The 15,974-nt window shown below is 45.6% G+C and overlaps 1 protein-coding gene across 4 annotated transcripts in view; it reads left to right on the top strand.

The window, feature by feature from the left end:
• Positions 1-15,643, top strand: part of LOC146821566 (N-acetyllactosaminide beta-1,3-N-acetylglucosaminyltransferase 2-like) — a 140,389-nt gene extending 124,746 nt beyond the window's left edge. For all 4 annotated transcript variants that reach the window (XM_085612573.1, XM_085612575.1, XM_085612574.1 and 1 more), the window contains 2 exons: positions 11,023-11,250; positions 12,516-15,643. In XM_085612573.1, the coding sequence (XP_085468699.1) occupies positions 12,525-13,718 (1,194 nt within the window). In that variant the 5' untranslated portion in view covers positions 11,023-11,250; positions 12,516-12,524 and the 3' untranslated portion in view covers positions 13,719-15,643. The remainder of the gene's footprint in view (positions 1-11,022; positions 11,251-12,515) is intronic.
• Positions 15,644-15,974: the final 331 nt, after the last annotated feature.

Here is a 15,974-nt window from a genome sequence, read left to right as displayed (position 1 = left end):
CTTACGCGGATGATGTGCTTATTTTGTCAGAAAGAGCGGATGAGGCAATTCCGGCGCTCATGACTGATATTTTTTTTTTTTTTTTTTTTTTTTTTTAAAAACCTTTATTTTCAAAAGTCAGGACACAGCTATTCAGCCGACAACCCGGAGGTTCGGCAGCATCGATAACAGAGATGCGTCCCCAGTACCGTGAAAGGAGAAGTGCAAAGGTTCAATTTTAAGTAAACACAAAAACACACAACAAACCCCAGCAAGGCAAGAGCACTGAAAGCCCATGGTGAAGCCCCCCAGGGGAGGCCGGACCCCACTCATCTACCAGTTACAGTACAGTGTAAAGAGGAAGAAGGGGGACAACAGAGGCCAAAAAAGTCCACAAACCATACTGAGCTGGAAAGAAGGTTAGGAGGAAAGCTGTTCCTCGGGAGGATCCAGATCCGGGGCAAGACATATTCCCCCCCCTGTATTGATTCCACCGCCCCCAGATGGCGTGCCACTTCCGGGGGCGGCCTCTAGCGCAATAGACCGTCTTCTCCCTTAACATACTCCAGTCCATATTTTCTTTCCACGCGGTCAATGTGGGGGGCCCCGCGGAGCCCCACAATCGCGCGATATCTCTCTTAGCGACCATGTTGCCCAGAGTCACCCATTGGGTCTGCGCCGCATTATGATCAGTGGGCCCCCAGACATTCAGGAGACAACACCGCGCTTCCGGCTGCATAGCAATGCCCGTCACCTCCCCCATCACTGCATGGACTCTCCTCCAGAATTCCGCGATGACACCACATTCCCAAATGATATGCAGGAAAGTACCCACCATACTACATCCCCTCCTGCATAGGCCGTCCTCCGAGAATCCCATGTGAACCAGCCTTGGCCCCGTCACATACACTCGATGCAGTATTTTAAGCTGTACCAGCCTCAGACGCGACGGGATCGCAACCTCCTTAGGAGAGGAAACAGCAGACTGCCAATCCTCGTCATCCAACTCGAGGCCATCCCTAGACCACTGGTTCCTCAACCCCAGAAGCATATCCGCCCGGACGTTGATCAGTTTCTTATAGATGAGCGAAATCGTGCTCTCGGGCATATGGCCATCAAGGACCCGGTCCTCCAAAGGAGAGGACTCAGGCACCTACTCACCCTCTATGAGGACTGATCGGAGGGCGTGACGCACCTGAATATAGCGGAAAAACTCAGATGGCCCCAGCTCATACTCCTTCTGCAACTCTTCAAAGGACTTCACCCTCCCCTTAATCAGGACATCTCCGACCCTGGAGATGCCGATCAAGTCCCATTTGTCAAAGCCTTTTGTGCGCCAAAGCCTACCCAGTCTCTCAGATTCAAACAGCGGGGTAGCGAGGGTGAGCCTATCCTTCCAGCCCAGCGAGTCAGTTGCCATCTTCCACACTCGCACCGCCACACCAGTGGGCCCCGTGAGGGACGAGTCCAGGGACCGCGAATACAACGCCCTGTAATAGTTACCACCACGCAGCAACCACCTGTCCATGGCATACCCAGGGCTGAGGGCAGGGCCATAAAACCCATGATTAATCGCACTCAGCTGGGTGGCCCAATAGTACCGTCGGATGTCTGGGAGCGCAATGCCCCCGTCGTACCATGGAAGCGTCAACTTTGCAATAGCTATTCGCGGCCGCCCATCCCAAAGCAACGTTCGTTGGAGGCCTTCGACCTCCCGAAAGTATTTGGCCGGAACCCAGTCCAAAGTATTCTGCAGTGCGTAGAGGAAGCGGGGAAGCGACATTATTTTGAACAGGGCCGCACGCCCAACGAGGGAGAGCGGCAGCCTCCGCCAGCCTTCAACATCCCGCCTCAGGCGTGCCAGGGGGGGGAGCAGGTTCTTCTCATATCGCACAGCAGAGTCCATGGAGATAAAAATCCCCAAATACACGAAACCCTGCTGAGCGACCTGTATCGAACATGTTCTAGGGATCGGTGGAACCTCGCCACTAAGAACATACAAATACGATTTACTCCAGTTGATAAGACCCGAGTTCCTACCAAAAGATGTGAGTACGTCACAGACCACTATAAGTGATTTCTTGGGTGAGGCAAGATACAGCAGGATATCATCGGCATAGAGCGAAATACGGTCCTCGTGTTCAGGCGACCATCTAAGGCCCCGTATATCCGGGTGCCAACGTATCCACGCAGCCAGCGGCTCAAGGGCGAGGGCGAACAACAAAGGCGACAGGGGACAACCCTGCCGAGTACCCCTCCCAAGCTGAAACGGAGTCGACGCCCGACCATTCACCACCACACTCGCAAGTGGCCCCTCATACAGCAACCTCACCCAACTCACAAAACCGTGGCCAAAGCCGAACTTGGTCAGCACGGCCCACAAATATGCCCATTCCACCGTGTCGAAGGCCATCGTGGCGTCAAGAGACGCCACAATAGCTGGTTCACGCAGTGTGCGCGCCCTGGCGATTACACCATGAAGGCGCCGAAGATTTAACGCTGTGTTTCGGTGCGGGATGAAGCCGGATTGATCCGGGTGGACCAAGTCACCGAGTACCCTAATCAATCGGGTCGCCAGGATTTTAGCCAGAATTTTCGGCTCTGCGTTAAGAAGTGAGATAGGCCTATATGAGGCGCACTTATCTCGAGGTTTGCCCTCTTTGTGTATAACCACGATCGTCGCCAGTCGCTGGTCCAACGGGAGGGTCCCACTCCCCCGCGCCTCCACAAACATGGCGCACAGGTGAGGGGCGACCCTATCCGGAAATAGCTTGTACAGGTCGACCGGCAAGCCGTTCGGTCCCGAGGCCTTGCCCGAGTTTAACGCGCGGATAGCCCCCGCCACCTCGTCAACCGTTATGTCACCATCTAGATCGTCCCTATCTATATCGGAGAGACAGGGCAACTCGATATCACGGAGGAGGTCAGACGAGTCCTCGGGCGGCCTATCCGACACTGAGGCATAAACCCTACAGAAATAGTCCGAAAAACACTTTACAATCCTCTCAGGTTCCACAGTCGCCTCTCCCCTCTCCCGTCAACTCTGGCACAACTCTATTGACCCGTTCTTTTTTGTCCAGCCAAGCCAGGAGTTTCCCTGCCTTGTCACCAACATCATACAATCGGCCCTGCTGTTCCCTACTGAGGGTCTTAGCGGCGTTCGTCACCAGGTCCTTATACTCAGCTTGCTTCAAGCAAAGCTCATGCAGTGAGGACTCTGTAACCTCCTCCTCCAGCGCTCCCTCCAGAGCAGCGATCTCCTCAACCTGCAGAACCTCGCCATCTCTCCGCCGCTTGGCAGCTACTACTAGGGAGAGGGCTTCCCCTCGGAGCACGGTCTTAAATGCTTCCCACAGCGATACTGCCGAGTCCACGGATCTCTGATTATCCTTGAAAAAATGATCTACTTTCTTTACCAGCGCGCTGCGCATCTTGGGGTCTCGGAAATACCACGGGTTGATAGGGGCCACCCTTCCTCCTCTCTCCCGACCTAGATCCAGCCGGATCCACACTGGCGAATGGTCAGATATACCACGCGCCATGTGCCTCGCCTCGGAGACCAATGAGGCATGCGCAGCCAGAGTGAGTAGGTAATCAATCCTGGAAAGACTACCATGCGCCCCGGAGTGGAACGTGTATTGGCTCTGTGTGGGGTGCCGGAGCCTCCAGCAGTCTATCAGGCCAAGCGTGTCTAGGAAGTTTGGGAGCCACTTCTGAGCCCCCCCTGTGTCTCTGGGCGGGTATCTATCCAGCAGGCCGGAGCCAACAGCGTTGAAATCACCTCCCACCATGAGCATACCCCCCAGGAGATCCAGCAGGGCCCTACCCAGATCTGTGAACGTGGAGGCCTGCAGGGCCGGCGGGACATAAACCGAAACTAAAACCAAAGTTCTTCCTTCCCACCGCCCCGCCACCGCCACAAACCTCCCCCTATCATCAACAATGGTGGAGTCCACCTCAAATGGTAGCGAGGCTCTGACTAGGATGCCCACACCCCTGGACCCAGAGGAGAATCCCGAATGTGCTATGAATTTATAACCCTTCCTATTCAGAGCATAGCACGTATTACCTATAAGATGCGTCTCCTGCAGCAAGGCAACATCCGGCATTGACCGTTTCAAGAATTGCAAAACAATCCCACGCTTAATGCGATCCCCCAAACCATTAACATTCCAGCTTATAACACTTAAACCCCTACCCCCCATCCTCAAACGTAAAGAGGCCCACCCCACACCCGAAGAGCCACCATGGAACAGTCCTGGAAAGAATCACCATGCCTTGCAGAAATAAACCCCCCAACAACAAACCCAAAATCCCAGAAACCCCCCCCACCCTGCACCCCTGCTGCAGCTTACAAAGCCCCCCCAACTTGCAGTGTGCCTGTCGCCCTACAAAACCCAAAAATCTACAAAAAGTACCCTAAGGGAGGAAAAGAGCACCCCTCGTCCTCCCGCAGCCCTCCGCATTAACTGCACTCTATTCAAGTCTTCAAATATAGCCAAATCGAGTCAGACCGGCTCCGAAAAATCAGCCCTGCCCATCCCGGCCACTGTCCCCATCCTCGGCAATGTCCTCCCCCGTCCGTCGCTGGGGCAAAGCGTCCAGCCATTCATCGGCCATAACAGGAGAGTCAAAGAAGAATGTCCGATCTTCGTGCACCACACGTAATCTGGCAGGGAAGAGCATGGCATACTTCAGATCCCTCTCCCGGAGCCGCCTCTTCACCCCCAGAAAGCCCTGTCTCTGCCTCTGCACCTGCTGGGTGAAGTCCGGATAGAAATTCACCGACGCGTTCTGGAAGGGGACCGGGCCCGTCACCCTCGATGCTTGCAGGATAGCGTCCCGATCTCGAAAATGAAAGCCGAGCGACGATCGGCCTCGGTGGGGCACCCACCTTGGGCCACCCACCCGGCACTCTATGGGCCCTTTCAACCGCAAAGAACTTTCCAAGACCCTTAGGCTGCAGATGATTAAGCACCAAGTCCTCGACAAGCAGGTCAACCGAAGCCTCATCCGAGGACTCCGGGACCCCGATGACGCGCACGTTGTTGCGCCTTGCCCGGCTCTCAAAGTCCTCCAGCCGGCGGGCGGCGAGATCACTCTCGGTCCTCAGCTTACGAACCTCGATCTGCAGTTCCGTGACATCGGTGAGGCCCGTGGTCTTGAGGTCCAGGGTCCTAACCCGTTCATTCGTTTTGCCCAAGTCCGCACGGATCAGGTTAACATCCACCAAGATGGCATCCACCTTATGCGCCAGGGCATCAAACTGTCTCCCAATCGAAGTCTGCATCCCTTCGAGCGCGCCCATGACATCCTGTAGTGAGAGCTCCGGGGCCAAAGGCGAGGCCGCCTTCTGGGTATCCGGCGACTGGCTCGACCCACTCGGTGATCCCTTCTGCAGAGCATAGCGGTCCATACTATTGACTTGGGTATAGGCTCCCCGCTTGGTAGACTTAGCCTTCAGCCGATCCACCTCTGCTTTGCCCGACATGGTTGATACCAAGCAGGTCGGTTCAGATAAGACGGGTCCCTCTCAATGAAAGGAATCAGGAGTGATCAGTTCTGCAGTGGGCCACCAGAGTAGCCTGCAGAGCGTCCATAGGGTAATAAAGCCACCAAGAGCTCTCCAGGGGCAGGGCTGACAAAGGGAGAGAAAGTGAAAGGACGGGGACCTCCGTCCGACAGTTCACACCTCGCCTGGCTGTTGTTGTTCAACTAGAAGTCGGGCATCCTGCCAACTCTAGCCCCTGGCATCCCTCGGAGATAGGCCGCAATCTTCCGCCAGGCATAAGTCCGGTTCCCGGTGGGCGATCCGACCGCGGGTAGCATCAATCGCCTCCCTGACAGGTCATCCACACGATGCCATGCATACCGACAGGATTAGAGACAGGATAGTCCGCTCATGACTGATATTGAGTACTTTTCCAGAGTCTCTGGGTATAAACTCAATAAAGACAAAACGGAGGTCAAACTTCTGAACAGTGTTGGGGATAAAGGGATTATCGGGGATTCCGGACTCACATGGCAGCCTCGGTGTTTTAAATACCATGGGCTAGATTTCGATAAAGATTTGATCTCTACACTGAAAGTAAACGAAGACTTGACCCTGAAAAAGATTTCTACATTATTGGACGGTTGGTCTCCAAAGTTTCTCTCCTGGTGGGGTAGAGCAGAGACGCTTAAAATGATGTCGACCCCGTTGGTCAACTATCTGGCCAGTATGCTTCCTATGACGTTCTCTAATGCTTTTGTCACTAAGGTGGATCAACTGTTTGGAAATTTCCTGTGGCAGGGCAAGAAAGCCAGAGTCTCACTGAAGAAGTTGCAATTGGCAAAAGATAAGGGTGGTCTGGGTCTCCCCTCCTTCAGGAGCTACCAGACAGCGTTTCTGTGCAAGCAAGGTGCTCAGTGGCTGTTAAAATCCCCTGTTTATACACCACTATGGATTAATATTGAGGAGGCATTAGTAGACCATGTGCCTTTGGAGGCCCTTCTCACGATGGACCTGTCATACCTACCGCACTCCAAATATATCATGCTGAATACTAGACGGGCTTTGCTTAGACTCGACCAAACACATAAAACAAAGTTGACATTTGCTAGGTCATCACTTATGTCCTGGTGGAGAAATGCCCGTCTTAAACACAATGGTAGTAGCATATTTTGGGAATCTTGGTCCAAGAAGGGCATTAATTTGGTGATGGACTTATATGATGATAAGACTCCGCTGCCGTTCTCGACCTTGCAACAACGGTATGATCTTACCCCGATGGATTTTTATGATTTCCTAAGAATTAAAACGATGCTGACAGCGAGTAATTTCTCTCTTTATACCCCATGGTTGCTACTTCATATCCCTCATCTTATATACGCTGGCCACTTCGTATCGAGGGTGTATAAAATGTTATTACCTCTACCCATGAAAAAACACAAAAGGGTGGAAGTCATATGGGAGGCTGAACCAAACCTAACAGGCATACCTTTTGATTGGGAGGTGATCCATAAGTTGGCCCTTACACACAAAGTCTCGCCCATCCTATTTCAGACGAAATATATGCTCCTCAACAGGACATTTTGGACGCCTGACAAGCTTTTCAGATGTAAATTAAGAGAGTCTCCTATGTGTTGGAACTGTCAATCAGGTTCTGATGATCTTGCACACATGCTATTTTCCTGTCCTTCGCTAGGGGATTACTGGGGGAAGATATTTGACTGCATTTGTCACGTGTTCAAGATAAAGCCTGTACAGGAATTTGTTTACGTTATTTTGGGGGCGCTGGATCCGCAAATTACAACAGTCCACGATCGTCAGCTGTTAGACTTAATGTTAACAATGGCATGTAAAGTGATTCTTTGCAAATGGAAAAATGCGAGTGAGGTGAGTTTTAAAACCTGGCAGGAATGGTTATCTTTCTTGAGGGGGTCTAGTAATCCGGCTCTGCAAGCTTCTGCCTCGAGCCCTACTAATGGTAGGCTTTGGAAATCATTGGATGCATCCTCCTTTCATTATGAGCCACCCTGAGATGCATAAGGTGGTTGGGTCCCTCTGATTGGGGTTGGCTGCGAGTTAGGTCGTGATTAACCTCTTGAGCCCAGGGGCGCCGCGCCCACACATTGAGCAGTATATATATATATATATATATATGGATGTACCTGTATATTGATGATGTGAGCCAGGGTGATTTTCTTTATATCATTTGTCTTTGCTTCTTATTTTCCATTTTTGTATTTGTAATTATTGGGCATGGACTACTTTGAACCTTTTGTACGGAAGAGTTACTGTATTGTCATTGTTACTTCAATAAAAATGACTTGTAATAAAAAAAAAGAATTACCCAGCCTGGAACTACTTTGCAGTCTGTACAACCTCCTTGACCAAGGTGTCTCCTCTAAAACCAAACCACTTGCTCATCTTCTGTGGCTCCTCCACCACTTTATCCACTTCACCCTGCCATTGAAGTCAGTACTCGCTTTCTAGGCCACAAAGCTATTAGGAGATTTTCCAAATGCAGGGAGAAGGCGCATTAGCTCAAGCACTGTCCTTTATCATATCTTTCACTGCTAATGACTTGGTTGACAGAAATCAACTTGATGGGTCCTCAGCATTTCGATATAGGGCCTGATTCACAAAGGCATGTGTGTCCATATTCAGGGGCTTATGACCAAAATGTTTTTATTTATGCCTGCCAAGAATTAACAAAATTAATCTTGGCAAGCAAGAAATTTATTTACTATTGCAGTTTTCTCATAGGGTGTGGGCAAAGCGATGTTTAACCTTGCAAGTTTGGGACTGTGCAAGTTTGTGAATTCGAGCAAGCTTAACCTTCTTTTCTCAGTGTGGAAATGCTAATGACTGGAGTAGTTTCCCTTGCAGGAGGGCAAGGGAAATTGGTCACTATCCTATTTGGTGGTAGAGTTGGGGTTATGGCTTTCTACAATGGCAAAATATTTTACACACCGTGGTAAAAAAAGAGGGGGGGGGGGGGTGGAAATGAGCTTTTGCACTTTTATGGGGAGTAGCTTAGTCAGTGAGATTCAGGGGGTGTGAATCTCAAATTCTCCAACAAATAAAAAGCAGTAGAGTGCAAGGTGGAGGAGCAAGATGATCAAGCTTGGGGATGGACTGTTTCCGTGAGCAACAGGATCAGGACCAATTTGCATTAGGTTGGCCTCTGTCTATAGTGATCATAAACCAATGGGTTATAATCCTACCAGAGAGACTGCCACTGGTTAGACTGTTTGCAAGCATTATCCCATCACCTTTTAGGTGTTTGATTGAGAGTAGTATGCCTGGGAACCTAAGACTGGTGAAGCTTTGAAAGCCTACTACGGCCAATGCTTGTAAATTCAAAAAAGTAGTAAATTTGCATGCGTTAGGAGTACTTCTATAGGTGAAGAGGTGTTAATTTATTAATTTTTTGGTAAACCAGTCAGTAAATATATTTAAGTTTTCATGCCAAAGAATTAAAAAGTTGAAAGCTCTTAGCACAATGAGAATTAAGAGAAAAACCAGCACAGACATAGCAAACGCGACTCCGGGCCACTAGACCTCCACTATCGAGCCACTAGACCTCCACTATCAAGCCAAAAATGCATTTGGGTGGTGTCGCACCCCAAATGCCCCCCATGAAGCTATGCCCCTACCTGGTAGTTCTCTCTGGAACCTCATGACTATGGTCACCTACAACACAATGACCTGGAGTCCCTGCTGTGGGATTATTTATTTTAAATGTATTTTCACTGCACACACTCTTTGTCGTCTCTGCTATGAGAAGCTTTGATGGTTGAGTTGTCAAAGCGGTGCATCTAGGCAGGGCTCCATGTTTCCAGTCCTCTCCTTTTACAACTCATTTTATCAAGTGACTGACTGCCCTATGTACTAAGCCTCAGTTGCCAAGAGGTGGGCTTGACAGCAAATATGGCAAACAGAGCCAAATGTCTGGCTTTGCTCTAAATATCCATGGGTGAGCCAAACCGTGAAAACATTTAGCATGTATATCATGTAAGAAATGTAATCTAAAAGTATAATTCAGTCAAAATTCAAAGACCAACACACATTTAAAGTGATAGTTTTCAAACATGAACTGGGAAACCTTAATGGCTGGTCCCAAACGACAATGCCATTGGTGAATTTTGAGGCAAATCACTAGTCATGTAAACCCTAAACATGGCCTAGATTCTTATCATAGATAGTGCACCATTATAGTCTATTAAATCAAACCTAAGTCGTGCTTGTACGGGGCACATCTGGAACCCAAGTATTTAAAAGGGCTCTCATACACGATGATAAAAAAAAAGGAGGCTCTGTGAAAATATAGTCTGTGCCTAGGCTCAGAAATTAGACTTCCAGGGCAGCCGGTATTAAATTCAGGTTATCTGGTTTCACATTTTGAAATTCAGCCACTAGACCTATATTGGTCTTTTCTTCGCTTTTGTTTTACATCACAGGTCACAGCTTTGAGCAAAACTGACTCCGACGTAGCAGACCTGACTCCGGGGCCCCCCATACCCAACTATCAAGCCAGGAATGCATTTATTTGGGGGATGTCACACCCCAAACACCCCCTGAAGCTATGCCCCTGCACAGCGACTCCCTTTCCCTTATGAGTAATTGTACACTGTCTGTAGAATTAGGTAGAGGAGAAATAGGAGCCCTGCAGAATGTCACATGACATTCCCAATATAATGTTTGAAAATCTAGGCTTGGCTCAGCTTTCTAAAACATAGTACATCTGTACTTTTACAAGTGCAGGTTTCATATTTTTGTGAATTTGGCCCTGAAAGTTTATATGCTGAATCCTCAAGCACTTTTCGAATAGCAGGAGGAGGGTGGGAGCACACTGCCTCATACCCCAGCATTCAATTTGCCCAAATCCATCATGGTAAATGCAGTGCATGATAAAACTCCTTTCCGCAGTAGTCTTTAATTTTTAACCCTTTGTGTTGCAGCTTGTGCTGTTTTAACACTAGACACGTGCTTCTGGATTCATTTCTTCACCAGTAGAGAGCAGCAAGTTGTTTTGAGGTGCTGGAAATGCTGCCCATAGTCTTCTCAGGTGTCTGAACTGCTCACTGGGAGCATGCACATTAACACAAGCTAGTCAGCTCAGTAGCTCAAGGGAGCCTCTTCAAATAAGGAGGGTGGGGGCACACTGCCTCACATCCCAGCACTCAGTTTGCCCCAATGAATCATGGTAAATGCCATGAACGATAACACTTGCTTTAGTACTAGTCTTTAATATTCCCCCTTTATTGGTGCAGCTTGCGCTTTTCAAAAAGCAGATATTGTGCCCCTTGGTTCTGGTATCGGCAAAAAATACTGCCAAAATTTTAGTCTGTTCGAGGAGGGATGATGTACTTTCAAGGTTTTGTTTCTACTGGTTTTCTCTACAAGATAGCTATTATCTTGTGTTCTCAGTTGTTATTGAGCCATTTGTAAACAAAAACATAATGGTGCAGCAAACACCATTGAACCTCATAAGCTGTAATAAACATTCCTCTTGGATAACATATGAACTGAACAACTTTTTTCATCTTTTTAAGGATCCGAGGGAGTCGGAATGGAAGAGGAGGCACACACACGTGAGATGTGGGTTCTGTCAATGCACAAACTTCGGATCACCAACCAATCCTGCCATCTTTTGTTCTGCTGTACGACTAGGACCAGTTCTACTGACCCACTCCAGTTTCTTTGATGTGAGGATCTTTATAAGGGGCGTGAGAGAGTTGTGCGTGTGCACCACTCTCTCCTGTAGTTACTGGTTCTTAAAGGTGAGAAAGCATTCAGCAGTTGACTTAAAATATCACGATTCAGAGATCCTATGCCGTAATGTTGGTTAGATAGTCCTGTGACTTCAGAACCTTGTTCTTTAAGTCCTGTACCACACATCACTGATTTGAAAGGTGATAGGATGAACATGGTTCCAAAGTTTGAGTACCCTTATTTGATGTGGGCAGATTAAATCCTTTTAGATTTTACTGTGTGCCATATAAATGATTTGTTTACTGCTTGAAAAACGTTTCATAAATATACCAGTTCAAAAATAAATTATTGTGCTCGCACTGCAGCTTTCTATAATGGGGATCTTGTTTGATGAGCTTATAATATGCGATCAACTTTGTAGAGGTCTCTGAGTTAAATAACCCATAAGGTTTAGACTATATCTACCCAATACCAAACCATGTTGAAAACCTTGGAAACCGGTCGTAGGATGCTTGTTTCCAGTCCAAGGAGGACCTGGCTTGGCAGTTCGGGCTGGACTGTTCCCATGAGGCACAGGGTCAAGACTGATTTGCATATGGCCGGGTTCAAACTGGAATGGTATGGTGAGCAAAAAAACGATGGATTTAGGCCCAGATCTCTGTACTGGGGTGAATGTATGATATGGTTCTGCATTCTGTCCATCTACTGTTTTTACATGTTGAAAACCTTGCATAAGCTAAACAACAATTTAACACTATTTCAGTTTTCTTATTAATTTAGCAATGCAACAGACTCGTGAATTAACAGTTCAAAGGTATCACTTTCTTTTTGTCATTTGATGATCTCGTATTTTTTAATACCCCATTTAGATCGAGATATCAATACAACATGATAAAATGAAACCATCAAGATAAAAGCATTGATAGCAAAAAGAAATTGAGCTAATTATTGCATCCCGTACATTTCAAACTTTCCATTTTACATGAATTTTTTCACAAGAATTAACTTATTATTTTGGCTTATTCTTACAGGCTTTGGCCACTTTGAAGACTAGGGCAATGTAAATGCTTTGTAACAGCTAGTGTAAATTGATAAATTCACACCGTACTCTATTTTTCTTCGCAGTGTGGTAAAATGATTAGTTTCCTCTCTCCTCAGCAAACATGACTAATGCTGTTTTAACTCATTGCCACATTTTTCAGTACAGAATGTTGTCCAAGTCATGGCCATTTTGAACGCTGCAATTCTTTAATCTTTGGTTTAAGAAAGATATATTGGGGTGTTAATTATACTAATGATTTGTGGCATTCACATGTTTATTGTTTTTCTACAGGCATGAGAAATGAGTGTTGGACGCAGGAGGTTAAAATTGCTGGGAATTCTGATGATGGTAAATTTCTTCATCTATTTAATTGTGGAAGTCTCAAAAAGTGACAGCCAAGATAAACATGCAAAGGGTCAGATTATAGTACCACGTGGCAAGTTCTGGAAGAAACCCACTCCAAGCAAAGCCTACTGGAATAAAGAACAACGCAAACTTGACAAGTTGTATAACCCTATTTTGGCATTGTTGGTAAATATGACTGTAGAAGAAAATCTAGCTCTAAATGCAAGCCTTCTGAATTCATGTGATGCAGATTCAGCAGTTCCGTCCCAAGTAAAGGATTTTGAGAACTTGCCAGACAGATTTAAAGACTTCTTATTATACATGAGGTGCAAGAACTATTCATTGCTTATTGATCAACCCAAGAAGTGTAGCAATAAACCGTTTCTTCTGTTGGCAATCAAATCGCTTACACCACATTTTGACCGGAGACAAGCTATCCGAGAATCTTGGGGCAAAGAAATTAATATTGGGGATTTAACTGTGGTAAGGGTTTTCTTGCTGGGGGAAACACCTGCCGAGGACTACTTTCCCGACCTCTCGGACATAGTGAAGCATGAGAGTGAAACCCACCAAGACATTCTTCTTTGGAATTACAGAGACACATTCTTCAATTTGACCCTGAAGGAGGTTTTGTTCCTGAAGTGGGTCACCACTTCCTGTGCGGATGTCCAGTTTATTTTTAAAGGTGATGATGACGTTTTTGTGAATACCCATCAGATCCTGGATTACTTGAAGAGCCTACCTGCAGACAAAGCTGAAGATGTATTTATTGGTGATGTAATAAAAGAAGCCGGACCTCACAGAGACAAAAAATTGAAGTACTACATCCCCGATAGTATATATGAAGGTTCCTACCCTCCCTATGCTGGAGGAGGTGGGTTTTTGTACTCTGGTAAACTGGCATTGAGACTGTATAATGTAACGGACCAGATTCTCCTCTATCCTATAGATGATGTGTATACAGGAATGTGCCTTCAGAAGCTTGGGCTTGCCCCCGAAAAACACAAAGGTTTCAAAACATTTGACATTGAAGAGAAACAGAAAAAGAACATCTGTTCGTACACAAACTTAATGTTGGTGCACAGCAGGAGCCCTCAAGAGATGATCAAGATCTGGTCTGAGTTGCAAGATCCACATTTAAACTGTTAGGGTGCAACAAAAAGATTTAGATTAGTTTGCACTGTTAATGGTTCTGGAAGACTGTGTAATTAGCCTCCTTTGTATAGAACATTCCTCCAAAGAACGGTTTTCTACATGTCGAGTTACCGTACTTGGTCCAATCACTGAAATGTCCCATATATTTTTTGTTGTTAATCTTTGCTTAACTTCAACTCAATTGCAATCTAGTGAATTTATACCTTCTTCACCAGGTCATGTGTGATCTGTTACTCTCCAAAGCCTAGTGTGCGTCATGCTTTGTAAGCACTGCAGCATGGATTTGCGATATTTATAGCTTCACTAGTGGCCTTTATTCTCGTTTACTTACCATGGTTAAAATCCAGTATGCCCTTGAACACTTTAGTGCATGGAACTGGGCTTCCCCTACACCATATACTAAAGAAGTGGTAATTCATACTAGAACCTTTGACTTAAGTAGGTCTTCTTAAGAAAACAGAGAAACTAGAACTTTAATTCCAGTTTAACTTATTTTTGACAAAGCATTTTACTTTTGGGATTCTAGTTTTTAGCTATATAATGGAAGAATCCTACAAAGGAAGACAGTATTTTTACAACTGAAGATTGTATAAAACCTAATTGGCGCTGCGAACCAAGAGTGCCTGTGTTAAAAATCTATACAGCTTGGTTTAAAAGCTAATGTAGACTTTAGCATATGAAAACTTTCTAAAATAATTCCAAATGTGTTGTGTGCAATATAGTACTTTCAATGTCAAATAATTCTACAGTTTTATTTTTCTAAGTCAGTCCATTTTTATTACACTATCCACAAACTTTCCTTTTCTTAAGCTTGAGTGCGCACACTTTTTTGAGGTACTCTCTAAAGGGAGAATATCTGGATTTTTTGACTTGTTGTTTTTTTTTTAGACCAGATTCTTGCTTTGCACTTTTTGTTGATTCACCTGACTGAGAATAATTCAGTTTAGGACGAAAATGAAAGAATAGGGTTAAACGACAGCTAGTAATTTTCAAAAGAATATGCGGAAATGAAGAATAGTTGTTGGATAAGATATGTGCAGCATTTTTGAAGTGATGGGCATGTTAAATGTTTGCAGATATCTTGTATTGTTACTTCATAATGTTTTGCAGAGCACGGACAGGCAGCTTAAATGAGTTAATTTAAACTGTTGTCACTTGTAATGTTCCCTGATGCTGACAATGGCAAGCTCAGCCCCATCATCTTCATATTGTTAAAAAATGCTTTAAGCTGCAAAGCTATTGGTCAAATGATGTATGGAAGCATTCTCAGATGCTTGCTAAATCATGAATTTTTCTTGTGTTGAAGAGTAGTGGGTCCATGAAGCTATAGCTCCCTCACTTTTAGGGATGCTGATGTCTCATCATAGACGTATTCCATCCTTGGTGTGCCTAAACCGAAGGGACCTTATAAGAGCTGTGTATGTGTTTTTCTTCTGCCCGATGTGCTACTGCTGCTGAATTCTCAACTGCTAATGAATAACCATTACCAAAAAATGTCTAAGATGGAGAGAAGTAAAATTCCACTGGACCATCCCAAATTTATCTTTTTAGTCAGTGACCAATTCAATTGCATGACGTTAGGGAATTCTGCAACACATGTTTCTGTTGTGTTTCTACAATTTTGTTTTCATTATGAAGGGTATTGTCTTTGCTCCCTTTCGAAATGTGAATTTGTTTTCTGTTTTTCTTTTCTAGCATAGTTCTTCCTCTGGTTATATGCTCCATATCTGTTACTCTAGAAATGCCTGTGTTGTTATTTATTGCTGAGATTTAAGACCAAAACAATATATTGTATGGGTAACTTTGTAATGGTGCACATTGTTCAGATATTTAAATTTAAGCATGATATTTTAAATCTTCTGTAATTCAGATTGTACAATATTAAATAAAGCAACCTGCAGTTATTTTTTGAATTCAAACTACTCCGGTTTACTAGCTGTTGATGTATATTGATTATATTCTTGTGTTCTATATGTGTTTTGTGAACTTCGTAACTCTGTTTAGAGCATAGTTGGGGACAAAACATCTGAACATTATACTAAATCAAACATTAAGCAGAAAATTAATGAGTTAAAGAGGATGATGTTGGCCAGGTTAAAGTAGTTCAAGCTAGTCAAAACATTAAGGGCCTAAACCAAAAACGCTTTGAATTTGTACATGTAAGGGAAATTTGTGAATGTAGTTCAGGATTTGTGGAATTTGCAGGCCTTCAATTCTATGTACTGCGGCAAAAACTTTGTAAAGTCGTTG

This window comes from Triturus cristatus, chromosome 6 (genome assembly GCF_964204655.1).
Source record: "Triturus cristatus chromosome 6, aTriCri1.1, whole genome shotgun sequence".
NCBI lineage: Eukaryota > Metazoa > Chordata > Amphibia > Caudata > Salamandridae > Triturus > Triturus cristatus.
This window is presented reverse-complemented; position numbering and strand designations above follow the sequence as displayed.